Raw genomic sequence first — 27,483 nt, 5'->3', positions numbered from 1 at the left:
CTGTGTTTATGTGTTTTGTGTAAGAGCCACAAAGTATCCCTTTTTTATTATATAAATACTTGGGACTAAGTTAGACGGTGGCAGTTTTGGTGTGGCCTGGGCCAGCTTGGGGACATGGAAGGAGACAAAGTCTCGAAGGTCTTGGTAAGGCTGTAGGGAGGGGGTGCTTCCACTTTTACTGGAGGGTGGAGGATAGTCAAGCAAAGAAAGAATATGAAATTGTCTTCTTTAAACAGAAATGCCCTGTCAAAAAGAGATTAACCCTGGTATGATGAGTGGAGAAATCAAAAGCACAGGCAGGTGAAGATTGCATCCAACAAGTGAAATTCCTTGTGTATTTCCTTGCATCATACTTGACTCTGGTTCTCTTCAATCAAATACTGCTCTCTGCCTTTATCCCCCTTACTTTTACCTTCCTGTTTTTCAAAGCTGTGTACGCCTAGTAACAATAGGTGAGTAATGCATTCGAGCTGTAAGGAATAGTCCGATGGCCTGTTAGATTTCTTTCATGAGAATATTTATATCCCTCTTTTGGAATTATTCAGACTTGTTAAAAACCTTAGACCTGAAACATTTCTTTGAGCTGCCTAGTTCTGTCAAATAAGAGGCATCCTCTGTTTCTTTCTGCAATGCAGTGCTCACTGCCTCTGGCTGTTCACTGTTATCCATGGACTAGCCGCATCAGTTTATCACCAGGAAGCTTGCTAGAAATGCAGACTCTTGGACCTGTACCCAAATCACTGGATCAGAATCTCATTTAGTCAGATCACCAGATGTTTTGTATAAAAATTTGAGAAGCACAGCTTTATCCGTTTCTGAAAACAGAATCAACTTAGAGTAACAGTCACCAGACAATAATGTCTTTGAGATATACCTTTGGGCTAGGATAAGAAATATATAATTGAGAAGTGTGTAAGATTGTTTGTGTACTAGAATAGCTGTCCCATGAAAGGGGATTCAAATAAATGAACTCTTGACTATGGACTACATGATCCATGTAAGTTACTTCTAATGCTGGGTACAGAAAATGTAGTTAAATACTGTTACTTTTATTAGAACTTAGCTTCAATAACAGTATAAATTTGAGTGAACTCAAAGCAAGACTTGACTGAAAAGTGGTAGAATTAGGGGGAAAAATCTGTTAGGATTTGGAATCAGTCATACCTGGTTTGAGGGCTTCCCAGGTGGCTCAAGTAGTAAAGAATCTGCCTGCCAGTGCAGGAGCCAGAGGAGACCCAGGTTGGATCCCTGGGTTGGAAAGATCCTCTAGAGGAGGAAATGACAACTCACTCCAGTATTCTTGCCTGAGAAATCCCATGTGCAGAGGACCTTGGCGGGCTACAGTCCATCAGGTCACGAAAAGTCAGACATGACTGAGCCTGCACGGAGACCTGATTTGAAATCTGCTTCTGCTACGTATGTATTTTGGTGACCTGAGACAAATTATTTAATCTTTCCTTCCTTCAGTTTCCTCATCTTAAAATGGGAATAAGGAGAATAGCTACCTTAAAAGGTTGGTTTAAAGGTTTAAGGACATGACAGGTTTTAATGCTCAGCATAGTGCCTGTGGATTCCCTGGTGGCTCAAATGGTAAAGAATCCACCTGCAATGCATGAGACCCAGGTTCTGCCCCTGGATCGGGAGGATCCCCTGGAGAAGGGAATGACAACGCACTCCAGAATTCTTGCCTGGAGAATTCCATGGACAGAGGAGCCTGGTGGGTTACAGTCCATGGAGTTGCAGAGTCAGGCATGACTGAGAGACTAATACTTTCATTTTCACAAAAGGGTATTTTCTTAATTTTAGTAAGAATAAATATATATAATAAACAATAATTACATTTAAAATTTATAATTTATATAGCATGAATTAGAAAATTAAACCTGTGAAGAAAATATTACTTTAGAGGCTATAAGCTAGTTAACATTTTATTTCAACAATAATTAAGGCCTTAACAAGTAATTCTTTTTTTTTAAAGATCTTTACTGAGATACAGTTTATGTACCATAAAATTTATCTGTTTTAATTATGTAACTCAGTGATTTTTAAGTGGACTTAAATAGTTGGGCAGCCATTTGCCTATTCATGTTTCCTTTTTTTCTATTGATTTGAAGGAGTTCTATCCTATAAGGATATCTGCCATCACCTTTTATTAAATATGTTTCATACATTTTGAGAGTTTTTGTCTTTTAAATTAATTTGTGATTTATGGAATAAATAAGTTTTCATGAAGGTGGTCAAAAGGTACAAACTTCAGTTATAATAAAGTGTTAGTCACTCAATTGTGTCCGACTCTTTGCGACCCCATGGACTATGGCCCACCAGGCTCCTCTGTCCATGGAATTCTCCAGGCAAGACTACTGGAGATGGTAGCCATTCCCTTTTCCAAGGGATGTTCCCAACCCAGGGATTGAACCCTGATCTTCTGCACTGCGGGCAGATTCTTTAACATCTGAGCTACCAGGGAAGCCCCACTAGTTATAGCAAGTACTAGTGATTTACATACAAATAAACGTAAAGTTGTGTTTAACATTGTATTCATGCATTTACATGGATTTTATGTGATACTTCATCATCTGAGTTCTCTTTCATGATCACATTAGGAATACCCTGGAGGCATTGTCTTACTTGAAAAATGATATTTCAATTGGTTGAACATCATTCTTTATACTATTTAGGTCAAACAAGGGCCAACACTAAACCCAAACTAAAAAAAAGTATGTGTCTGTAATAAATTTTTCTTCCTGCATTATCATACATAGTGGCATAAGTGACTCTTCAAGCATTCTGAATAAGTAGAATGGATTTCTTACTTTTTTATGCTCTGTTTTACAAAACTTTTAGTAATTTTACTTCTCCTTAACAAACGAAGTATTGATTCATCTCTACCAAAAAGAAGAGAGAGAGAAAGAAAAGAAAGAGTGTGCAGCTATCACAACAATACAATTTTCCATCACCCCCCAAAGATCTGTTATGTCCATTTGCAGTCAGTCCCCATTCCTATCCTCAGCCCTAAGCAGCCAGTAATCTAGCACTATAGATTTGCCTTCTCTGGATGTTCCATATTAATGGATTCACACATTTATATGTATGAATATAATCTTTTGCATTTGCTTATTTGATTTAGCACAATCTGTTTGAGATTCAATACTGTTACAGCATATGTCAATAGTTCATTCCTTTTTATGGACCACAATTTTCCATTGTATGGATGTACTACATTTTGTTAATTCATTAGGTAATGGATATTTGGAGTGTTTATACTTCGGGGCTATTATGAATAATGCTACTATGCATGTTCATGTACAAGTTTTTGTGTGGACATATAAGTCTTTCACTCTTGAGAGTAATATCTTTGTAATGTTATTAAAGTTTGTTTAATAATTATGTCTCCTTGGTTGCTAGTGGTTTAGTTGCTAAGTCATGTCCAACTCTTTTGGGACCCCATGGGCTGTAGCCCTCCAGGCTCTTCTGTCCATGGGATTTCCCAAGCAAGAATACTGGAGTGGATTACTATTTCCTTCTCCAGAGGATCTTCCCCACTCAGGGATTGAACCCCAGTCTCCTGTATTGCAGGGGGATCTTTACCAACTGAACCACCAGGGAATCCTTATACTAAGTCAAATCCGGAGATACCTAATTGAACTAGGAGAAAAATGATATACAGTGAAAAATGAGAAATATCATCCCAAAATGAATTATATATAATGTTTAGTTTTAGGAGAAATATTGTAACATTAACTTGTGAATATAACTTTATTTTTAGGTGCTCCAGTATTGCCTCAAGGATTACAGCCTGAACAAGAATTACAGTTGTGGAAACAGGTAAAGAATTATCATTACACAAATTAGTGAAAATTTACCCTTTTAAAAATTATCATCGTAAAGTGAAATAATGTAATTGAGCTTTGTGATTTTAGCAACATTCTGAATTCATAATTTTTTTTATTAAATGAAAGAAATAAAGATGAAAAGAAACCAAAAATACTGTAAATGGTGAAGATGGCAGAAATAAATCCTAATAATAGAATAATGAGAATAAATATGAATGTGCTAAAATACACCACTTAAAAGAGATTATCAGACCAGATGTTAAAAACAGATTAAGCAATATGGCCTAGGTAAAAGTCACACTTGAAGTAGAAAACAAAAAGTGGTTGAGAATGGAAAATGACACACCAAGTAAATATGAACTGCACAAAAATTGGAGTGGCAGTCTTAACATCTGATGAAATAGAATTCAAGTACATGAACCATTTTAACAGATAAATTTATGTTGATAAAAGAGCAACAGAGCGAAAAGATACAACCATCATTAATATGTATTAACAGAAGTGAAAGTGAAAGTGATCCCATGGACCATACAGTTCATGGAATTCTCCAGGTCAAAATACTGGAATGGGTAGCCTTTTCCTTCTCCAGGGGATCGTCCCAACCCAGGATCGAACCAGGGTATCCTGCATTGCAGATAGATTCTTTACCAACTGAGCTATCAGGGAAGCCCGTATTAACAGAAGAATCTCCAAACTTATTTAAGAATTGATAGAAATTCAGGGAAAAATAGATAAATGAACATTTGTAGTTGGAAATTTTAATATACCTCTCTCAAAACTGATAGTTAAAGCAAATAGCACACAAGTAGATATGTCAAAGACCTAACAATACAATTCATAAATTTGAGCTATTAGGAATATTTTTAAAAACATGTACTAAATAGTATACACATTCTTTTTGAATATAATTGGGGCATTTAAAAATGTAGACTGTATCTTAGAAGACAAGAAAGTTTCCATAAGTTAGAAAGGATCCATTTAAAATGTTTTCCAATTATAATGCAATAAAGTTAGGAACTATTAACAAAGGTATAACTTAAATATCCCATTTGCTTGGAAAATATATGGCATTGGTAAATAGCTCTATGTTGAGAAGAATGATATAGAAACACTATAGGTCAAAGTTTGTATGCTACAGCTAAAACAGTAGCTAGAAAGAAACTTTAACTTCATATATATTTTTCATGACAAGAAAATTTAAAAACAAATATGCTTAGCATTCAGCTAAAAAATGAGGGGAAAGAACAACAGGGAAAATTCAAATAAACAGGAATGAAGTAAATAATAAAAATAAGGGCAGAAATAGATTTTTAAGAGAGAGAGAAGGAGAATGACAATACTAACAAAAGCATATATTTATTGTTTCAGAATGTTAATAAGCACTTGCAGTGCTGATTTTAAAAAGGCAGAGGGAAAGATAAAGATAAAAAAGGACAAAGACTGAAAAAGAGTAGATCATCAACAAAAATAGAGATTTTATAAATATTTTAAATAAGTATTATAGGCAATTGACTGGTGAAATTTGTACAACTCTATAAATAACACTAAAAACAGTGTATTGAACTGTACACTTTAAATGGATGAGTTGTATGAAGTGTAAATTGTGTCTCAATAAGCTCTTACCCCTCCCCCTAAGTATTATGGACAGCTATATGGTGATAATTTTGAAAACATAGATGAAATGGATAAATTCCTAGAAACAATACCTTATGCCCAAAAGATGCAACATTAATACATTAAGTACTGAAGAAACAATTTCTTCTTTCCTTGTAAAGTGAAAGTGTTAGTCGATCAGTTGTGTCTGACTCTGTGACCCTATGGACTGTAGCCCACCAAGCTCCTCTGTCCATGGAATTCTCCAGGCAAGAATACTGGAGTGGGTTGCCATTTCCTTCTCCAGGGGATCTTCCCGACCCAGCAATCAAACCCAGGTCACCTGCATTGCAGGCAAACTCTTTACCATCTGAACCACCAGGAAAGCCCTCTTCCAATCGATGGCCAGAGTCCTCCAGTACTATGCTTACATACAGTAAATGCAGCTAAAGGGTCTCCGTAAAGTATAAGTTTCCTCTAGAATTCTATTATATAATGTTCACCTACTTAAGGAATTTCTCTTCTCCTTTCTTAAGAGTTTTGTTAATCCTAAATAAAATGTCAACTTAATCAAATATTTTACCTGAACCAACACTGAGATACGGAGAAGGCAATGGCACCCCACTCCAGGACTCTTGCCTGGAAAATCCCATGGACGGAGGAGCCTGGTGGGCTGCAGTCCATGGGGTCGCTGAGGGTTGGACACGACTGAGTGACTTCACTTTCACTTTTCACTTTCATGCATTGAAGGAAATGGCAGCCCACTCCAGTGTTCTTGCCTGGAGAATCCCAGGGATGGGGGAGCCTGGTGGGCTGCTGTCTATGGGGTCATACAGAGTCGGACACGACTGAAGTGACTTAGCAGCAGCAGCAGCAACACTGAGATAAGCAACATGCCTGTCAACCACCAATTGGCACTTGCTGTGGGTGCTTGCCATCTACCTCTACAAGGATTAAATCGTGTGCAGCTGCAGCTGTTGACCTTAAACACTTCCTGAAAAAGTTCAGGGTGGAGAGCAGAAATGAGGCACTCTGTGCTTCGGGAAACTCGCAGGACAAGTCTTCAGATAGTTAGATATTCTCAGGAACTGGTTTTATGATCTGAATTTTTATATCTCCTCTTCTCTAGAAAAGCACTAAAACCCTTCATGATGACAATTGTTTCTCATGACTAGCAGAAGCTTCAAAAGACCAGCAGAAACTCTCCTCAAAAAACTATGCACTCGATTGCATGTACTCTCCTTTTACCAAAATCACATATAAATTGTCCTTTCCCAGTACCTCTTTGGAGCTGTTTCTCAGAGCTAACTGGGGTGCTGTCTCCCAGGCTACAGTCCTCATACTGCCCCAAATAAAACTTGCAGCTTTCACTTTGTGCGTTTTTTTTAAGTTGACGTGCCTTTTCTCCTTTAATCTATAATTGTGATGAATTACATAAACGAATTTCTCATTGAAACTATTAGAGCTAGGATGAGAATTCAGCAGAGTTTTGGATATAATACCAATATACAAGAATCACTAACATTTCTTTTCACTAAGAAAAAGTAATATGAAAATACTACATCATTCACAATGGCAACAAAAACTGTAAGTATTTAGGAATTAACCAAAAATACACAATAGCTTATATGAAAAAATCAAATTTTAATAAAGAAATTAGAAGATAATGCAAATATTTGGAGAGGCACTCTTTGCTGTTGGATGGAAAAATTAATTTAATGTAAGAAAAATATTGATTCTCCCCAAATAGTTGATGTAAATTCCATAAAATCAATGTAACCCCAATCAGAATTCCACTTAACTTTTGCTTGGAAAGTTTATAAATTTAACCTACAATTGATACAGAAAAATAAAGGTCTGCCAGTAGCTAAGGAACTTTCCCTACCAGATATCAAAAAATATTATGTAAAACTGTACTAATAAAAAAGGCATAATGAGAGTGTAAGAACAGACAAACGAACTGGTGGAACTGAGACTAAAGCTTGGAGAGTTTAGCTGACATTGTCAGTATGCTGTCATTGTCCTTTGTCATTCACCATTCAAGCACACTCAAGACTTACTATTCTAACTGCGATCACCTGTGACTCTGCCTCTTTGACCTGTGCTCAGGACAGACCAGAAGTGCCTGGAACCAAATGCCTCCAGCACTGAAAACAGCCATCTGAAAAGCCACCCAGATATCCCCATGCTCTAGAATATCCCTCTCCTGGGTATGCAGCCCAAATATATTCTCCTACAGAACCGTATATGGGGACAGATACAAGGAGGTAATGGGCGGGGGGGGCGGCGTGGAGGGGACAGGCTATCCATCACGGGGAAGTAGGTAGGCAACATGAGTTGGAGGAACATTATAAAGGACTCTGTGGTAGTTAGGAGCAACACACTAGAGGTATCCAGGAACAGAGAGTGATCTTACAGTATTAGGGAAAAAAAAGTAAGAGAATATTATACACACACACCAAACAACAGTACAGATTTTATAAGAACATGCACAAACGAAGGATACACATCAAATACATTAGAAGAGTGGCTTTTGGGAGGATGGAATGAGAGTAGGCAGGGGATAGAAGAATAAATAAATAAAGCATGTCCAGTGGTGATGGCAAGCTATAAAGTGAGAACACCTTTTATACCTAAGCCACCTCTAACAAAATACATGATGGAAAAGATTGATGGTAAGGACCGAGCACTAAAGAGTCTTAAATAGCATAGAAACTCATAAAATCTCTTTCAAAAGTTTCTGCCTTGGTATATCATGATGTATACTTGTTGTTGTTTAGTTGCTAAGTTGTGTCCGACTCTTTTGTGATCCCACAGACTATAGCCCACCAGGCTCCTCTGTCCCTGGGATTTCCTAGGCAGGAATACTAGAGTGGGTTGCCATTTCCTTCTCCAGGGGATCTTCCCTACCCAGGAATGGAATCCAAGTCTCCTGCATTGGCAGGCAGATTCTTTACCACTGAGCCACCAGGGAATCCCCAATAATACATGCTAGAAATATATTAATAAGGTGACAAATTAGATAATAGATATTAATGTAGAATATAAAAACATGTATTTTAGCTTGAAATTATATTTCTGTGAAAAATCTTTGAAAAAAACTTTTAGATGATAATGCTGGGGGCAAAATCAAATGGAGTTGTAAAACCACTATAAATTCTTTTATAAAAAATATTTTTAAAAAGTGTTTAGAACATATAGTTAAGCTTTCTATCAGAGGTTTTCAAAATTCCAAAGCTATTCAGACACTAGAAACACATACTTTTCAAACCAAATACACAGACCTAACCATTTTCAAAGGGATTAATCAATGGACTCCACAGAATTCTCAGAAGCAATTAGTGGTACTTAAAACCATCAGGGCCATAAACTGAGTAAAATGAACAAGTGTTTACCCAAAGAGAAAGACAGCAGGCAGTACAGCTCTGCCTTGTAAAGAAAGGAGTACAAAGACCGAAAAGCTTTGCAATTATCTACTAATTTGATTAACTGGAGTTTTTTCTTATTCTGATGTTTTTATTCAAGCAATATTGATGCACTGATTAGTGAACCCTGAGTTTCAAGGGTCTTTGGACTTGACTACTTCACACAGATGGGCTGCCTGGGCTGGGGGTGGACAGCTCTCTCTTGAGCAAATAACATATTCAGATACCTAAACATCACTATTTGGGGGAGGGACTACTTCCTCCTTAGTGAACCCTCAGTTTCAAGGGTCTTTGGATTTGACTACTTCACACAGATGGGCTGCCTGGGCTAGGGGTGGACAGCTCTCTCTTGAGCAAATAACATATTCAAATACCTAAACATCACTATTTGGGGGAGGGACTACTTCCTCCTACCCTACTAAGGCAAACTTAATCGCATTTGGGGATGATACACTAAGCATTTGGAGAAGGCAATGGCACCCCACTCCAGTACTCTTGCCTGGATATCCCATGGACGGAGGAGCCTGGTAGGCTGCAGTCCATGGGGTCGCTAAGAGTCGGACATGACTGAGTGACTTCATTAAGTGACTTCACTTTCACTTTCACTTTCACTTACACTAAGCATTGGTCACAATTCAAAGCTTTTAAGCTTAAAAACTCTTTTGGTTTTCCTCTCTCAATTGACTTCTTTTTCAATACAATTTAATTAAAGAATATTTATTGATCACTTATTTGAGCATGTTAAATAGCCCCTGACCTCAAGAAGTTTACCGTGTGTGTGTGTGTGTGTGTGTGTGTGTGTGTGTGTGAGAGAGAGAGAGAGAGAGAGAGAGAGAGAGAGAGAGATTCTGAAGAAATCTTCAGAAGAGGGAGCAGGTGACTGGCCACAAGGGACAAATAGAATAAAACAATTTTCCCAATACAAGTTTTGTGAACATAAAAAGGAGACACAAACATATGCTTTTCTGTAATACTATATGTTACCACATATACTTTTGTTATTCTCTAAGTTAGAGAATCGGATATTTTAGTTCATGTTTTAGTTTACTTCATGTTTATTAGAAACAATAAGGAGCTTGAGAAATTATGATTGAAGGATATAATTATCCTCCCTTTAGTTTAGTGTGAGAAATTAAATTCAACAAAAAATTCTAGAATTAAAAGGAGACCCCTGAGATGTTATGTCATAAATAGGACCCAACCTAAATCATCTCAGACAGACAAGAATCAGTCCTATTTTTTCCAGTCCCATTTTAAAAGGCCACTAAACCACTCTTATGGTAGAAAGTGAAGAGGAACTAAAAAGCCTCTTGATGAAAGTGAAAGAGGAGAGTGAAAAAGTTGGCTTAAAGCTCAACATTCAGAAAACTAAGATCATGGCATCTGGTCCTATCACTTCATGGGAAATAGATGGGGAAACAGTGGAAACAGTGGCTGACTTTATTTTTTGGAGCTCCAAAATCACTGCAGATGGTGATTGCAGCCATGAAATTAAAAGACGCTTACTCCTTGGAAGGAAAGTTATGACCAACCTAGATAGCATATTAAAAAGCAGAGACATTACTTTCCCAACAAAGGTCCATCTAGTCAAGGCTATGGTTTTTCCAGTGGTCATGTATGGATGTGAGAGTTGGACTGTGAAGAAGGCTGAGCGCCCAAGAATTGATGCTTTTGAACTGTGGTGTTGGAGAAGCCTCTTGAGAGTCCCTTGGACTCCAAGAAGATCCAACCAGTCCATCCTTAAGGAGATCAGTCCTAGGTGCTCATTGGAAGGACTGATGCTGAAGCTGAAACTCCAATACTTTGGCCACCTCATGCGAAGAGCTGACTCATTGGAAAAGACCCTGATGCTGGGAGGGATTGGGGGCAGGAGGAGAAGGGGATGACAGAGGATGAGATGGCTGGATGGCATCACCGACTCGATGCACATGAGTTTGAGTTGACCTCCAGGAGTTGGTGATGGACAGGGAGTCCTGGCATGCTGTGATTCATGGGGTGCAAAGCCTCGGACACGACTGAGCGACTGAACTAAACTGAAAGTAATAAATGCCAGTAATTACTCTAGACACCCAGCTTAGTACTGATAAGTACTTAGTACTTATCAGCAGAGTTTTTAATGATTAATATGAATCTCTTATTCTACAGTTTAAAATCTTTCAAAGTTTCTTTTAAGGACAAAAGCTGAGGACAGCTAGTTGCCAAGCATAGTCAATAAACCTTCATTGTAAAATCGAACCATTTTCTAATGCTGGCTTCTTGATAGAGAACTAGAAGATGGCTCGTGTTGTGTAAGAATAAGTTTTTACTGTATACTCTTTATTTTTTAGCACGTATGCTATTTTCCTGTTGGTTTAGATGATGTGATTAGATTTATATGTAGTAAAGAACCACGTAACAGGATGCTCCTGAATTTTGAGGCCATTCTTTAGTCACCACACACATTTCTCAGGCTGAATAACACTAAAAGTTTTTCCCCTCAATGTTTGAAGCATCTCTATCTCTGATGATCCCTATGACTAGAAATGGGGATGTATACCCCTGTGCCTGGGGTCAGATCTTGGGGAAATTCCAATTCCAGGACTTCTTTAGATAGTTTAAAAGGCTCTTCCCTCCCAAATCCAGAATCCTGAACAGTCATGGAACCTTCATTAATGTTTTATAAGTAAGCTGACTTTATAAAATCTGCTTTCTGTTTTTTGCTATCGTCTGTCTGTTTCCAGGATATAACTGGAATGTTCATCTGTTTTACAGATAAATGATGCTTGTTTGTCTTTGCTGTCCATGCATCCACAGCCTCAGGTAATTCTAAATGGAGTTGTTGCGGAGTGATGTAAGCATTTGTGTCATGCTGAAATACTGCATTTCTCCCTCTGGACCTGTCATGATTTTATGGACTTATTAGAACATGTCAACATATTAAAAATTATTATATCATTGGCAGGTAATAATGAGTGCCAACAGTTTATGTAAGGTGCTAGGCTTTATCTCTAAGAAAAATAGATATGCAGATAAAATACCCATATTTTAGAAAGTAAAATGCTAATTTCAAAATCAAATTCTATGTTAAAATGTGTCTATTGCTGTATTAAGGGACTAATATCCTGGTCCCTCAATTGAGTTTTCAACCCATGGAGAGATGAACTTACAGAGTCAGATTTAGGAGATAAAAATATCATTGTAACTGAAAAGTCAGTTTGTGAATGGGGCCTTAGATATGCTGACCTTGCTAAAACTACCCCCAGAATTAAACTGAGGTTAGTCAGTGACTCAAGCCTTCTGCCAGAATCAGGTTTTGTGCCACAGGGCAGTGACAAGGCAAGAACAACTGGCCAGAGAACTGGCTACCTAAGAGGAAAGGGCTGAACAGAGCGTGCCCAGTTTCTTGCTGCCAATCATCAGGTTAACTCATCCTCTTCCCACGAGAAACACCTAAGAGAGGGCTGGGGAGAGAGGAGTATTAGTCTAGCTCCTATACCTGGAAGTGATACCACCCAGGGTTCCTGGCCTCCCCTAATAAGTAGAAATTGACTAGAGGCCAAGCAAGGAATTCAGACAAAGGTTTTTTGGGGCCCCTGTTGCAGCAGAGGGAGCAAGAACAAGTAAAGGTTCCCTTGCTCGCACTCCCTGGGTGCTGGGGTGGGGACTGGTTCCTTATATGGAGTGGGGGTAGGGGTATGTCCAGGGGTTGGGCTGGAGGGGTGGCTTAGGTGTTTTGCCCACCTCTCTGGTGGTGTCCAGTGCAGACTCAGTACTCCTGCTTTTGCTCCTGGCTCTTCAGAAATAGCGGTTGGGTTTTTTGGTCTATTGGTATCTTTTTGTCCATAATTTGCCCCAACTGCCCAAACATCAGTTATTTTTAGTCTCATATAGTTTCTTTGTATTTGGTTGCTCAAGAAGAGCTTTGTCCAGGTACAAGCATTACAGCAAAAGGCCCTGGGTCCCCGCCTATCTCAGAAACATGGGGAGGAGTGGGAAGGAAGTGTGTCCTTAAATGTCTCTGCTGGATGCTGCTCCTTCTGTCTGCAGTTCTGTCTTTGAGTTCCGGTGTAGCAGAGTTAGCCTTACAGTCTTACCTTTCTGAATCAGCATCACTAGTCTCCTGATCAGAGGAGAGGGCTCAGCAGAGGCTCTTGCTCAGCCTCTCTCAGCGCAGTCAGCTGTGTGCCTGGGGTGACTCCTCTGCATGGTCCGGCCAGGGTGCAGTGCCTGTCCTTCACGTAGTCCTTCCAGAATGTCATCCTGGCCGGTGTGAAGTAGCAGCCTTGTAAAAAAAAGTGCTGCATTTCTTCTGCTGCACTGGTTCCTCAGCCTGCAGAGGACCACTTGCAGCAAGTTACAGGTATTAGGTGGTAAAGAGAAACCAGAATCACAATAGGTTGACATTTATGAATATTTCAAGTTGCTTGAGGAACCTTGGTGGATATATAACATGGGATGGATATTAGTCAGCACACAAACTTTTGCATTGTATATAAAATTCAGAAGCACCCTCAGAATCACTTTTATGTCTGCAAAATTAAAAGGATGAATTTTAAAGCACTCATCTAAAAACCATAAAAGTAAATTAGGCTTTTATTGGCTTTGGAGACTGTGTGCCTTTTGAGGAGAGCTTGGTAAGTTTACTATGAAATCTTTTACACTAATTGATACCATTAAAAAAATTTTTTTCACATTAGCTATTATGTATATGATTCTCTGAAGAGTTCTTCAAAACATTTTTACCAAATAGAAAATAAAGGCTCTTTTAAAAGGTCCATGATAAAAAAAAATACTAAAAATCCCATATGAGAAAAATCTTTAAACAACAGTTGCAGCTCAGTGAATATTGGCTTCATGTAAAAAGTTGCTGGAGGAAATACAATTTGTTTGGAAACTTTTTTCTGTCAGACTTCAGTCTTGTTGCCACACCTCATCTGACTTAGAAGCTGTTTTCTAAGGAAACACCCATATATCTGAATTTATTCTTCTTTGAGCTGAGACACATGATATCACTAGACTTTTTTTTTTATTGTTTTATATTTTGCAGCATTTCTAAATGGGCCGTAAAAAGAAGTTTCAGGAATTTATTTCTAGATTTTTCTGGGTGACCTGCATACCCAACCATGAAGGGAAAAAGTGAAAGATATATCAGTGTTCACACTCTATTTTTTCTCTCATCTAACTCCTAATCATAGGCTTAGCAGTCAATACCAGTGCAAAACTAGGTCAGACAACCTAGCTGTGTGTGGTACTGGGGAAGTAAGTCACAGTCTCTCAGAACCTCACTTGCTTTATACGTGAGAATAACAATTCCCATCCTATATATCAAGCTGTGTTTTAAGGACAAAGTGTGGATTATGTGTATGAAAATGTTTTATAATTTACTGAAATACTACATACATATGAACCATTTAATATAGTTAATAAATATCCCAACAATTTGCACCGGGCAGGCAAACAAACAGAACAAAGCAGGCCTCTGATGTGCTAGGAAGGGTGTTCAGAGAAGCTGCTTCATGATTCCACCTGTATCCCTAAGCTATAGCCTACCCTGTTAAACATGTGTGTGCCAAGGGCAAGGGTCTTGGTGGCCCTGAATGGTCCCTCGTGGCACATCTACTGAATTAGCAGTAACTGCAGCTGTAAAGCAAGCTTTACAGATCACACACTTTTTTAATGCCACTGCTGTAAACTAATTGCTCTGTCTGTGGCACTGTGCTAAGAGCTTTACCACATGTTATCCTTCCAAGAATTCTGAATTGATGTTGCCATCCTTGATTTATGATGGCAGGAACTGAAGTTGAGAGAGGTTAGTCAACCAGCCTAAGGTTACACAACTAATAAAGAGGAAATGGAATTTGCACTGCTCTTGAGTTGCAAGCTGCTCAACTCCACAGACGCCCCCCCATCCCATTTCACCTTATTATTTCCAATACGTATTTATTAAGTAATCAATTGTTTCTGATGTGACTATGCTGAATTCTGTGCAAAGCAGGTTTCGCCCCTGCTTGTCCCTCTGTGCTCCTCCTAACCACACCCAGCTGGCTGTGAGCCACAGGAGCCCTGCCCGGCTTCTACGCTCAGATGCTTTGAAAAACCTGATCCTGGGGTGTGCAGTCAGCAGCCTGGAAGGGTGGGAACTCAGCTTAGGTGCTCTGTGCATGGCCTGGGCTTCCTCCCATCCAAACTCCCATTGTTTGCAAACAATTGCAGGATTCTCAAATTAGCCAATAATGAGTAAATTCAGCAAGGTTCACAGCTTTGGCATGTAGATTCAGACTTTGCAGCAAGCTAAGAAGAATAACCCCTCTTTTTGCACTTCCCTCATTACTCTCATAGCATTTTAGCAAATACTGAGAAGTTTTGTATCTGGACTCACAGTGGAAGCCTTAATCAGTGCATATGTGCAATATATAACTTTTTTTTTTTCCTGGTTGGAAAGACGGTTTTACTTTTAGGAGCCAAATTTTTTTGTCATGAGAGAAATTGAAGGATTTCAACAGTTTCAATGGGCCACAAGAAGAATTCTATTTAGATCTAATCTAAATTTATCTAGATGAAATATATATCCTCATGATCCTGACATTGTATGGTTATTTCTTCTGTGCAAATATTGTTAAAGCAGAAGCATCATCTGTGCATCTTCTTATTTATATTAGGCATCCAATGCATTGGAGGAGATTTGCCTCACAATTATGCGGACTCTACCAAAGCCCCAGGTAAGGTTCAAATGGTGTTTAATTTGTAGGCAAAAACAATTGCTCAGAAATATCTTGGAATTCCTCCTGGAAGAAAATATGCTCAATTTAGGAAGCATGCTAAGAGGAGCTATAAGAACGAACATAAGTTGATTTTGGATAAGAAACAAATACTTCAGTTTCTTTGATGCCTGAGAATTTAGGGTCATATTAGTGGAGTTTGCAGTCATCTAATTGGAAAATCATATGTCCCCATCAAGTATAAGATGTGTTCTAGTTCTGATGAGAGAAATTTGGGGTCATTTTGGCTCTTTCTCTCTCCCTGAATCGTACTACAGTTGGAGAGCAGATGCATTTTTCTAAGCTTGGAGGTTAGGACACTGTACTTTGTCAGAGAGGACATTAATAATGAAGAAAAAAGCAAACTGTATTGTCCATGTCGGTTTTAAAATTATATTCTTACTGTGATGTCTTGGTTTCTTATTAAAATTATTATTTGATTTTTCTGGGAGAACTTTTTGTCCTGAAGTGAGGCAATGGGAACTTGAAAAATGGCATAATGTGCCATACCTCAGTTGATGTTCTGTATCTGGTAGGTGAACTAATTTTAAAACTACCTTATTAAGGATAAAAGCCTCAGGTTTAGAAAATATTTTTCATTAGGAGTTTAACCTATTATCGCTGGTGTGTTCTGACTTCCATACCTCACACATGCAGTAATTCAAAGAAAACTTGATATTTTAGAAGAATAAATATTTTTGGAAACTAAGTGTTTACAACTATTTTTTCTGATGTTTTTAATGGTGACATTTTCCAAACCACTTAATTGACTTTTTATCTAATTAAGAGAAAATATATGACAATGGTGTTTACCCATGAGTTGCTATTTATATTAAAAGCAAATGAGAACAAAAAAGAACAACAAAAAGGGAATGATATGTCTCATTCTTAAAGACAAATTTTTGGAATGAGAGAGGACTCTAGAAAAGTTTATGGAAGGAAGCAAAAATAACTGATAAGTCTTACTATGCACTGACAATTACAAATAGTTTGATGTGATTCCTTCTAGTTTTTTTCTCTGAATAGTCTATCGTGTGATCATATCAGAATTTCCCATTCCACCACTACAGAACACTCAGGATGTTTCCAATTTTTCGCTCTTATGAATAATGCTGTAACAGAGATCTTTTTTCATACTCTTATTTATAAACAGTTTTTAGTTAATTGCCCATTTATTTTTAGAACAATATGTACTTAACTAATTTCAGTCTTATATTTTATATATAACATATGTAGCACATGTTTTAAGAATTATAATCTTACATATTTCTCATTATTTTCTAATATAATATAGTGATATTTATAAATCTCTTTTCAACAGGAAACAGATGAAAAAGATAACACCAAAAGGGTAAGGTGATTTCACAAGAATTCACATTTAAAAATAATCAGGAAACCTCTGATCATTCATAGTAAAGCTCACTACTTTTTTTTTTAACAGTTCTTATTTCATTATTCGAAGACTCGAAAGTTGGGCAATTCAAATGTTGTGGTAAGTTGTAGAGTTACTTATTAGTGATCACTTGTATTTTTTTTAAAAAACTGTTTTTGCAATTTATCTCATAGAGCTAGATCAAGATTCATGGTTTTTTTTTTCTTTAAACATTTATATACAGATGAACAAATGGAATTCAGTATTTATTATACATTTATTTTATATCTCAACAGCTACAAGTACATTAAATCCATTCAGTTATTCATTCAACGATTATTTACTGCATATCTTCTATGTACCAAGCCAAGCACAATTCTAGGTACTAGAAAAAATGGCAGTAAGTGTCATGCAACTTACATTTTAGAGGCCAAAAAAAGCAAATATGATTAAGTAAATCATGTTGGTTTATATGTTGATTACTGCAATGGAAAAAGACTTCAGTTCAGTTCAGTTCAGTTGCTCAGTCGTGTCCGACTCTTTGAGACCCCATGAATTGCAGCATGCCAGGCCTCCCTGTCCATCACCAACTCCTGGAGTTCACTCAAATTCATGTGCATCGAGTCGGTGATGCCATCCAGCCATCTCATCCTCTGTTGTCCCCTTCTTCTCCTGCCCCCAATCCCTCCCAGCATCAGAGTCTTTTCCAATGAGTCAACTCTTCACATGAGGTGGCCAAAGTACTGAAGTTTCAGCTTTAGCATCATTCCTTCCAAAGAACACCCAGGACTGATCTCCTTTAGAATGGACTGGTTGGATCTCCTTGCAGTCCAAGGGACTCTCAAGAGTCTTCTCCAACACCACAGTTCAAAAGCGTCAATTCTTTGGTGCTCAGCTTTCTTCACAGTCCAACTCTCACATCCATACATGACTACTGGAAAAACCATAGCCTTGACCAGACGGACCTTTGTTGGCAAAGAAATGTCTCTGCTTTTGAATATGCTGTCTAGGTTGGTCATAACTTTCCTTCCAAGGAGTAAGCGTCTTTTAATTTCATGGCTGAAATCACCATCTGCAGTGATTTTTGGAGACTTATGCAAAGTCATTTTAAGAAATATTTTAAAAGATGATTGTCAAAAATGTAACTATTGCCCGCAGTGTGGGAGACCTGTGTTCGATCCCTGGGTCAGGAAGATCCCCTGGAGAAGGGAATGGTTATCCACTCCAGTATTCTTGCCTGGAAAATTCCATGGACAGAGGAGCTTGGAGGGCTACAGTCCATGGGATCGCAAAGAGTTGGACATGACTGAGTTACCAACACTTTTACTTTTTCAGAAATATTGACTTGTATTCCTAAGAGCTCCTTATTTATAACTAGGTATTTAATTTGAGAATTTACTCTCTCAGATTAGCCAGATAACAATAACTTTAATTCATTTCACTTCTAAACTGTGTGGCTGTAGTGGTGGTTTTCTTTCTGTATGCATGGATTTATAAAGTGCTAACCAACCTATTTCAGTGTTTCAATCTAGAATACTTAAAAATTAATTGACTATAATATTCTTTCTAAGCTTGTGACTCACTATCATGGACCATTTTATGGAATGAGGAACATAGTGTATTTTAAACATATGTTTACCTGTAGGAACGTGATTGTAACTATAAACTTAGTTTTAAATATTTATCTCATTGAATAACAACTTCTCTTACATGTGAGGAGTTGAAAGTTAGGTTATATGAGCTTTAAACTAAATACACATTGAACTGATTAACAGGTAACCATTATAGGTGGCTTAAAGTAATCCGTTTGATGAATGAATTTAATGTTTGTGAGAAGGTTCCATTGAAGAAATGCCTTTAAAATGAAACCGTATCAGGTAGCCACATGTCTCAAATGTGCTTTCATTTTCTTCTGCTTGGCATCTTGACATCTTGGGAACATGTATCTTAGTCACATTTTTCACCATCAATGACACATTGGCATTTTTTGTGTCTCTTGTTGTCTTGTTCCACGTGTTCAGTTTTAAATGAAATATGTATTTTATAAAGAAGATTACTAGATGTGTGTATAGTATAATCTTCCAGATGAACGTGTTCATGACGGAAAACTGATTCTCACAGAGTTGGTTTCATTTGTCCCAGACCATTCTTAGTGAGTCTGGAAGCAGACAGGCGGCTTTTTGTTCTTCAAAGATACAGGCAGGTGTTTCTCTTGTTGGCTGGTGATGGAGTTCAGGCCCTCAGGAAAGAGCTTCATCAACAGAATGATCGAGATTCCCAGCACAGAACTGCCAACTTTTATTCCATCTCTTGGCTTATTATCCACGGCTCTTTGAAATGCTCACAGAGGACTGTCTTAAGTCACACCTTTCTTGTTCTTTTTTGGCTGGAGCGAGGATAGTGGGTAATAACAAAAATAGATAGGAAGCCTCTTTATGCCCAATGCTGAGAAGCCTCTGTGCTCATCACGTGTGTGTGTTCGTGTCTCTCAGTCGTCTGTCCTGCATCCGCTGCTGCAGCTCGTCCCACAACTGCATGAGAGAAGAATGAAGAGGTTCAGATTGGACGTATGTAACTAACTGCACGCTTGCTTCGCCACTCTGTGTGGGGCAGCGCTTTCTGCTTATTCCTAGGGGTGGTGGTTTATAAGATCTCCTGGATAAGCCTCACGTAACAGCCAGCTAGCCTACAGAAGAGCACTTGTTTGCAGGAGTATTTTCACACTCAGGAAGAGGAGAACTGTCCCCCTCCCCATAATAAGTCCCTTCTAACTCAGGCTGTGAGCAGTGAAGAAAGCCTGGATTAGACTTCCTTTCAAGGACCAGCCCCTCCCAGTGAGGAAACCTATTCATTCTTGGTTTGAGAAAGGACATGGCAGAGAAAGGACATTCCTATCGAGTCATTAGATAGGAATAGGAGAAAAGATCAAGGACCTTTACTGACTCCTCTGTGTACATGTGGTTGAATGACAAGCTTTCTATCCAGGTAGTAAAGCATTAGAAAGAATAAGGTTTATGAAGTAAATATATCAGAAATTAAATGTAGGTATTTTGTTTTTTCCCACAATTAGCAAAAATATGGCCCAAATTCAGTGTCTTATGTTTAAGGTAAATATAACTGAGTTAACATGTTTTTAAACTGGAAATTCTGACATTTTTACTGCCCTTTGAAAAGAATCCTAATTCTCTCAATGATGAAAGGTTGTAGGCATTGTTCTTATGTAATGCCTTCCATTGTTGGGGTACATTATAGTTTACAGTCTTACGGGATCTCATTTTATTCTTTTGACAATTCTGTTGATACTTACATAAGTATTGTTATGCCTGGTTTACAAAAAGAAAAACAACTCAGAATAGTTAAAGGAGTTTCCCAAGATCACAGTAGTGAGTGGGATTAGAGATTACAACAATTTCTTGCCTTCTAGTTTAGGGAAATATTTTTTTCTACTATGCTGTTCCCTTGGTAATCTAATCTTGAATATTTTTATTATTTTATTGTTAAATTTTTCTTAAGTACCATATTAATTTTATTCTTCTACTACCAAAAGTTTTCAAATACTTTAAAAAATGCATACAATTTAGGCACATAAATTCCTCAAAATTTATTTTTATGATCACTATCGCCTCCATAAATTCTTCACGTGGTTGAACTAAGCTTCCATCATGGAAGACAATACTGCTGCCAACTTTGAGAAATGGAAGAGGAACTGGAGTAGCCCCTTAAAATTTTAGAATTTCCAACATGAAAAAATCAAATCAGTTGTCAACTTTCTAGAAGTGATATATGCTTTTTAAATTAACTTTTACTTTCTAAAGAGTCTTCTTGACTTATGAATAGTGTAAGATTACAATTTAAAAATCCAGTTTCTTAAAACACACCAGCAAAATTATTAGTTTACTACAACATTTCAATGTTATTATTTGCAAAATCAAAACTACTCAGTAGTGTGGCCAGTTTGGTACTTTGTCTCAATGTTCCACCTTGAGTGAGACTATATTTTCACTTTTATGCATTGGAGAAGGAAATAGCAACCCACTCCAGTGTTCTTGCCTGGAGAATCCCAGAGACAGGGGAACCTGCTGGGCTGCCAACCATGGGGTCGCACACAGTTGGACACGACTGAAGCTGCTGCTGCTAAGTTAGATATTACTAACTTGGTAGTAATATCTTATTGGATAAACGATAGCTCCTAAAAGTATTTCACAGCAAGCTAGGTTTCCTAGGAATCTATGAGAAAAGAAAGTAAAATACGAATTAAAAAAAAATTAGAGTTAAGTATTGACTTTTCTGGGCCTAAATCACCAAATTTTAAACCATATTTTTGATAGTGAAATATTTTGGGTTCTTAAAGAAAATGAATTTTAAGATTTTAGTCAAGTCAAACACTTTCCTTACATTTTCTTTGCTGGACATCCTCACCTCCATCCCAACATGGATTTTAGCGTTACCTCCCAAATTCTTTTATATACTGTTCTATCGCCAATGATAAGACTAAAAAGAACTGTGTGTTTGAGTTTGAAAACTTTAAATTTGGGCACATTTTAACTTACATGTTATCCTATCTTTCTTTTTCTCTGCTTAATATAATATACTTTATATATACATACTTAGTATAATATACTTTCTCTGCTTAATATAATATATCTGCTTAATATAAAATACATATCTGTTCTTATATAACCAAATAAATATATAGTTTTTATATTTATATTTTTAAATATTAAAATTTTCCATCTTTAAATTAATTTGCAGGGGATTTATAGTCAGGATGAGAATTAGGTATAGAATGTTCAGAATTTAAGATACATTTGTTATAAAGCAAGGATTTTAAAATTTTAATAGCTGTCAGGGACATTTCTTAAAATCTAAAAATATGATTATGTTTATGGAATATTTGAAAAGGGTCTTGATGACAAATTTCATAGTGATTGCTGTCCTGATACTTACATAAGTAGTTTTTTAAAATAGGAAGCTACAAGAACCAACTCTATAGAAATCATAAAATGTTACATATTTTGCTATTAAGTTTGAAATGAAATGTTTGAAAAAAGAAACAGTTCAAAATATATCCACTGTCAATAATCAGTTTGTTCCTATTTTTTTAAATTACAGTGAATATAAGTATATGGGGAAAATTTCCTCTGAAGTCTCAATGAATAAAAATATAGTTTACCAAAGTTATCCCTCAATTTTAATTTAAATTCCTGTATTTGTGTATTTTAGCTATGACACAGCTCTATTTTATATTTTTTGCCTGTTCATTTGTTAGCACATACATGTACTATAAAGAAATTTTTTTATTCTAACAAAATGCTGAAAGGAGATTATAAATATAGTTACTTATCTATGAAATGTCTTCTGCCTACTTATTGATGAATATACATACAATTGACAAATTTCCTGAATATAGAATCTGTTTGACTGTTAAGGAAATTAGATTAATATACAACACTCTGATCTTACTGCTAGTATCACTGAAAGTTCTTCAGGTGTAAATAGAAAAATTACTTAATGATATGAATTATATACCCAGATCCTTGATTCCTTCTTTATTTAATTATGGTGGTTGAAAATAACTGTATCCTCAGGCATTGGCACTTACTTTTACTTTTTGATTTTTAATATCCTCATTTTCTCTTCCAGGAAGAATTCCAAGGTCCTATTGCAAGCCAAAGTAGAAGATACTTTTTATTCAGGGTATGCATATACTATAATTCTTTAAAAATTCAGTCAATATCAGCATTGAAAAGTATTTTCACTGTGCATTTATTTATATTAACTTGTAAGTTTTAATTGTTTTTAAGTTTATCCCAAGATATTTGATATCAAGGTTACAGTCTGAGATTCATTTCTGTCACCACCTTATTGCTCTAATATTATGGTATCTCTGATCTCTTCTCTAATCCAGTATTCATGTTAGTAAATACCCCAAATGGCATTCACTTGTTTCATAGTTTAGTTCCATAATGTTTCATGTGCAGGAAATAAGTGTCTCAAAGGTGTATTACTCCTTAAGTTTTTTTTTTTTGGCTGCACCACGTGGCATTCAGGATCTTAGTTCTGTGAACAGGGATTGAACCCATGCCTTCAGCTGTGGAAGCACAGAATCTTAACCACTAGACCACTAGGGAAGTCCCGATATTACTCCTTAAGTTCTAATGAAATATTGAGCTAAAGAAATATTAGCCAATGGAATATTTAGCTAAGGAATGTCAACATTATTATTAAGTCTAAGCAGAGCTATATAGTAAGATTTGCATTTTGGAAACTAATTCTAACAATAAATTGGAGGAGAATGGACTGAAGGAAGGAGGAAAATAATAGATAAGGAAAACATAGATAAGGAAGAAATAATACCACTCATTGAGATCATTAGTCTGCTTTCTATGAAAATTAACTTCCCTCCTCAGTTACATTGCTTTGTTTCTAACTTACTATTTTCCAGCCACGCAATGGAAGAAGATCAGAAGGTTACATTTAAAATGGTATGTGTATCACAATTCAACTCAGTTTGAAAATTTCTGTCATTTTTACATCTTCACAAATTAACCTATGCTCACTATATTTCTATTATTTGATTAATGTATAGATTAATATTCTATATAAACACTGCAAAGATAGAGGCTATGAGGACTTCATATAATGGAAAATGCTAGTATTTTAGGACCAGATTTTCTTTGCCCATGTTGTATGTGCCTCACACTATGTCACAATAGTCATCATCAGTTTTGCAGACATTGACCTAATCATCATTTACTGTACAAGTAGAATATGTCAGAGGTTGTGTATTTATTTTGGTAATCAATATCCACAATAGTTGGCCAGAACTTACAGACTGAATGCCTTTCTGTCCTCCAAATAACCTATATTCAAAGATTCTTTCTAAGAGTTGTGCTTACCATCTTTAGAGAACTAGAAAAATGTGGAATGACAGGAGAACATGACTTCTGCTTCGGTACTCCCAGAGTTTCCATATCTGTGTCGGAGATACAGTAGACCCTAGTAGCTATTGAATGGCCCCACACATATTTAATAAATATGTTAATCATATTATACTATACATTTTAAAATTAAATGCACACTGATAGATTTACACCAGAGAAATAAAACAATATTCTACTAACTTAAGTAATGCTAAATGCAGATTCTATGCTGAACATACTTTTGCAAATATTTCATTCATATAATTTAATCTCAACCCTTGAGTACATATTTATCTAAGAATGTAAAAGTCTTAATATTTTCCATAGAAACAAAAAATCAAATCACATATTTTAACTAAAAAAAACACACCAAAATTGTACAATTTCTAGAAAATGAAGGTAATGAAAACACACATGTTAAAACTTATGGACTCTGACAGAACCATATTTTGTGGAAAATTCAAGTTGTTAAGCACTATCAAGCAAGAAAGCCATGAAATTAAAAGACGCTTGCTCCTTGGAAGAAAAGTTATGACCAACCTGCTGCTGCTGTTAAGTCGCTTCAGTTGTGTCTGACTCTGTGCGACCCCGTGGACTGCAGCCTACCAGGCTTCTCCGTCCCTGGGATTCTCCAGGCAAGAACACCGGAGTGGGTTGCCATTTCCTTCTCCAATGCATGAAAGTGGAAAGTGAAAGTGAAGTCGCTCAGTTGTGTCCAACTCTTCACGACCCCATGGACTGCAGCCTACCAGGCTCCTCCATCCATGGGATTTTCCAGGCAACAGTACTAGAGTGGGGTGCATATTAAAAAGCAGAGACATTACTTTGCCAACAAAGTTCTGTCCACTCAAAGCTTTGGTTTTTCCAGTAGTCATGTATGGATGTGAGAGTTGGACTGTTAAAAAAGCTGAGCACCAAAGAACTGATGCTTTTGAACTGTGGTATTGGAGAAGACTCTTGAGAGTCTCTTGGACTGCAAGGAGATCCAACCAGTCCATTCTAAAGGAAATCAGTCCTGAATATTCATTGGAAGGACTGATGCTGAAGCTGAAACTCTAATACTTTGGCCACCTGATGCAAAGAACTGATTCATTTGAAAAGACCCTGATGCTGGGAAAGATTGAGAGAGGGAGGAGAAGGGGAAAACAGAGGATGAAATGGTTGGATGGCATCACCAACTCAATGGACATGAGTTTGAGTAAACTCCATGAGTTGGTGAAGAACAGGGAGGCCTGGTGTACTGCAGTCCATGGGGTTGCAAAGAGTCGGACACGACTGAGTGACTGAACTGAACTGAAGCAAGAAAGAGTGAGCAAATTAGGAATTTAAGTCAATAAGTCAGAAACAACAGTGAGGTAAACCTCAGGAAAGCAAAGGAAGAATTATAAAATGGAAGATGAAATTAATTGATTATAAAATGGTAAAATACAAGAACTTGTAAATAGACCAAAAATCTGATTTTTTAATAAAATATGTAATACACTCTCCTAATTTTCCTAGCCTGATAATCAGTGAAAAAGAAAGAAGCCATAAATATACAAAAACACAAATGAAAAGAGAGAAATTAAAACAGATATAAAAGTAATGGGAATCATAAAAGTACTTTGCAAATCACTGTGGCTATCAGTTTGAAAACCTAGATAAAATGGAGGTTGTATAACAAATTAGCTGCTACCAAAATTGACCTCAGAAAAAAGAAAAAAAATCTAACTAGACTGATGACTTTGTGGGGGAAAAATTGAGAACATTATCTGGGAACTCTCCCCTCAAGGTACTAGGTCAATAAATTTTGGATTTCCCAGCTCAGAGAAGGAAGAAAAATTTCAAATACTTTTATGAAGTCAGCAAATACTAATACCAAAACCTTACAAAGTTAGTATAAGAAAGGAAACTGTAGGCCAATTTTATTTATAAATATCAATGCAAACATTAAAAAATACAGAAAATAGTATTCAGCAATATATTGAAAGAATTATATAATCCCATAACCTAGATAGCATATTGAAAAGCAGAGACATCACTTTGCCAACAAAGGTCCGTTTAGTCAAGATTATGGTTTTTCCAGTGGTCATGTATGGATGCGAGAGTTGGACTGTGAAGAAAGCTGAGCACCAAAGAATTGATGCTTTTGAACTGTGGTGTTGGAGAAGACTCTTGAGAGTCCCTTGGACTGCAAGGAGATCCAACCAGTCCATTCTAAAGGAGATCAGCCCTGGGTGTTCTTTGGAAGGAATGATGCTAAAGCTGAAACTCCAGTACTTTGGCCACCTCATGCAAAGAGTTGACTCATTGGAAAAGACTCTGATGCTGGAAGGGATTGGGGGCAGGAGGAGAAGGGGACGACAGAGGATGAGATGGCTGGATGGCATCACTGACTCGATGGACATGAGTTTGAGTGAACCCCGGGGGTTGGTGATGGACAGGGAGGCCTGGCATGCTGCGATTCATGGGGTCACAAAGAGTTGGACACGACTGAGCGACTGAACTGAACTGAACTGAACTGAACTGAAGTTCATTGCATCAACTAAGATGGTTTAACATTAGGAAGTGCATGAAAATATTTTCACCTTTAAAATAAAAATTATGTAATCAATTCAGTACAGGTATACCTCCGTTTTATTGCACTTTGCTTTACTGCACCTCACAGATATATTTTTTACAATTTGAAGGTTTATGGCAACTCTGTGTAGAGCAAGTTTATCAGTGAATTTTTTTCCAATGGCATTTGCTTAATTCATGTGTTATGTCTCATTTTGGCAATTCTTATAATACTTCAAACCTTTTTCATCATCACTCTATTTTTTACAGTCCATGGGGTCGCAAAGAGTCGGACACAACTAAGCGACTTCACTTTCACTTTAACTTTTGATCCTACTATTGTAATTGTTTCGGGGGGTGCCATGATCCACATCCATGTAAGGTGGCAAAGTTAGTTGGTAAATGTTGTGTGTGTTCTGACTGCTCCACTGACCAGCGATTCCACTGCCACTCTCCCTCTTGTTGGGTTTCCCTATTCCCTGAGATACAATTCAGTTTCGAAGGAAGTGCTACTATGAATAAAATGCTGTCAAACAGCATTGTTTGCTACAGAGAAATTGTTCCTGAAAGGAAGAGTCAATCAATGTGGCAAACTTCATTGTTATTCTATTTTTAAAAAATGCCACAGCCACCACAGCCTTCAGTGACTACAGCAGCTATCAACATGGAGGCAAGACCCTCCACCAGCAAAGAGATTATGACTTGGTGAAGGCTCAGATAGTGTTAGCAATTTTTAGCAATAAAGTATTTTTAAATTGAGGTATGTGCATTGGGTTTTTTTGGACATGATGCTATTGCACACTTAACTATTGTACAGTATAAACATAACTTTTACATGCACCAGGAGACCAAAAAATTTGTGACTTTTTTCACTGAGATAGTCACTGGAACCGAACCTGCAGTGTCTCTGAGGTATGCCTATAGATACTTTGGTAAAGTGCCACATACATTTCTGGTGTTTTCAAAGAAGATCCTATAGAAAGAAATTAGAAAAGAAATTAACAATATTTATATAATGGTTTCAAACAAAGTCAGTAGAAAGCTTGATAGTAAAACATTTTG

At 37.1% G+C, this 27,483-nt stretch overlaps 1 protein-coding gene across 2 annotated transcripts in view; it reads left to right on the top strand.

Moving 5' to 3' along the window:
* Positions 1-27,483, top strand: part of NMU (neuromedin U) — a 33,499-nt gene that overhangs the window by 5,115 nt on the left and 901 nt on the right. Inside the window, exons 2-9 of one of the 2 annotated variants that reach the window (XM_027544536.1) lie at positions 3,767-3,825; positions 11,603-11,650; positions 15,490-15,549; positions 16,910-16,939; positions 17,030-17,080; positions 19,453-19,527; positions 22,604-22,657; positions 23,406-23,445. In XM_027544536.1, the coding sequence (XP_027400337.1) occupies positions 3,767-3,825; positions 11,603-11,650; positions 15,490-15,549; positions 16,910-16,939; positions 17,030-17,080; positions 19,453-19,527; positions 22,604-22,657; positions 23,406-23,441 (413 nt within the window). In that variant the 3' untranslated portion in view covers positions 23,442-23,445. The remainder of the gene's footprint in view (positions 1-3,766; positions 3,826-11,602; positions 11,651-15,489; positions 15,550-16,909; positions 16,940-17,029; positions 17,081-19,452; positions 19,528-22,603; positions 22,658-23,405; positions 23,446-27,483) is intronic. The other variant, XM_027544537.1, reaches the window with a different exon arrangement.

This window comes from Bos indicus x Bos taurus, chromosome 6, assembly GCF_003369695.1.
Source record: "Bos indicus x Bos taurus breed Angus x Brahman F1 hybrid chromosome 6, Bos_hybrid_MaternalHap_v2.0, whole genome shotgun sequence".
Classification (NCBI taxonomy): Eukaryota; Metazoa; Chordata; class Mammalia; order Artiodactyla; family Bovidae; genus Bos; species Bos indicus x Bos taurus.
The sequence above is the reverse complement of the archived record's forward strand: the minus strand, read 5'-3'. Positions and strand labels throughout refer to the sequence as shown.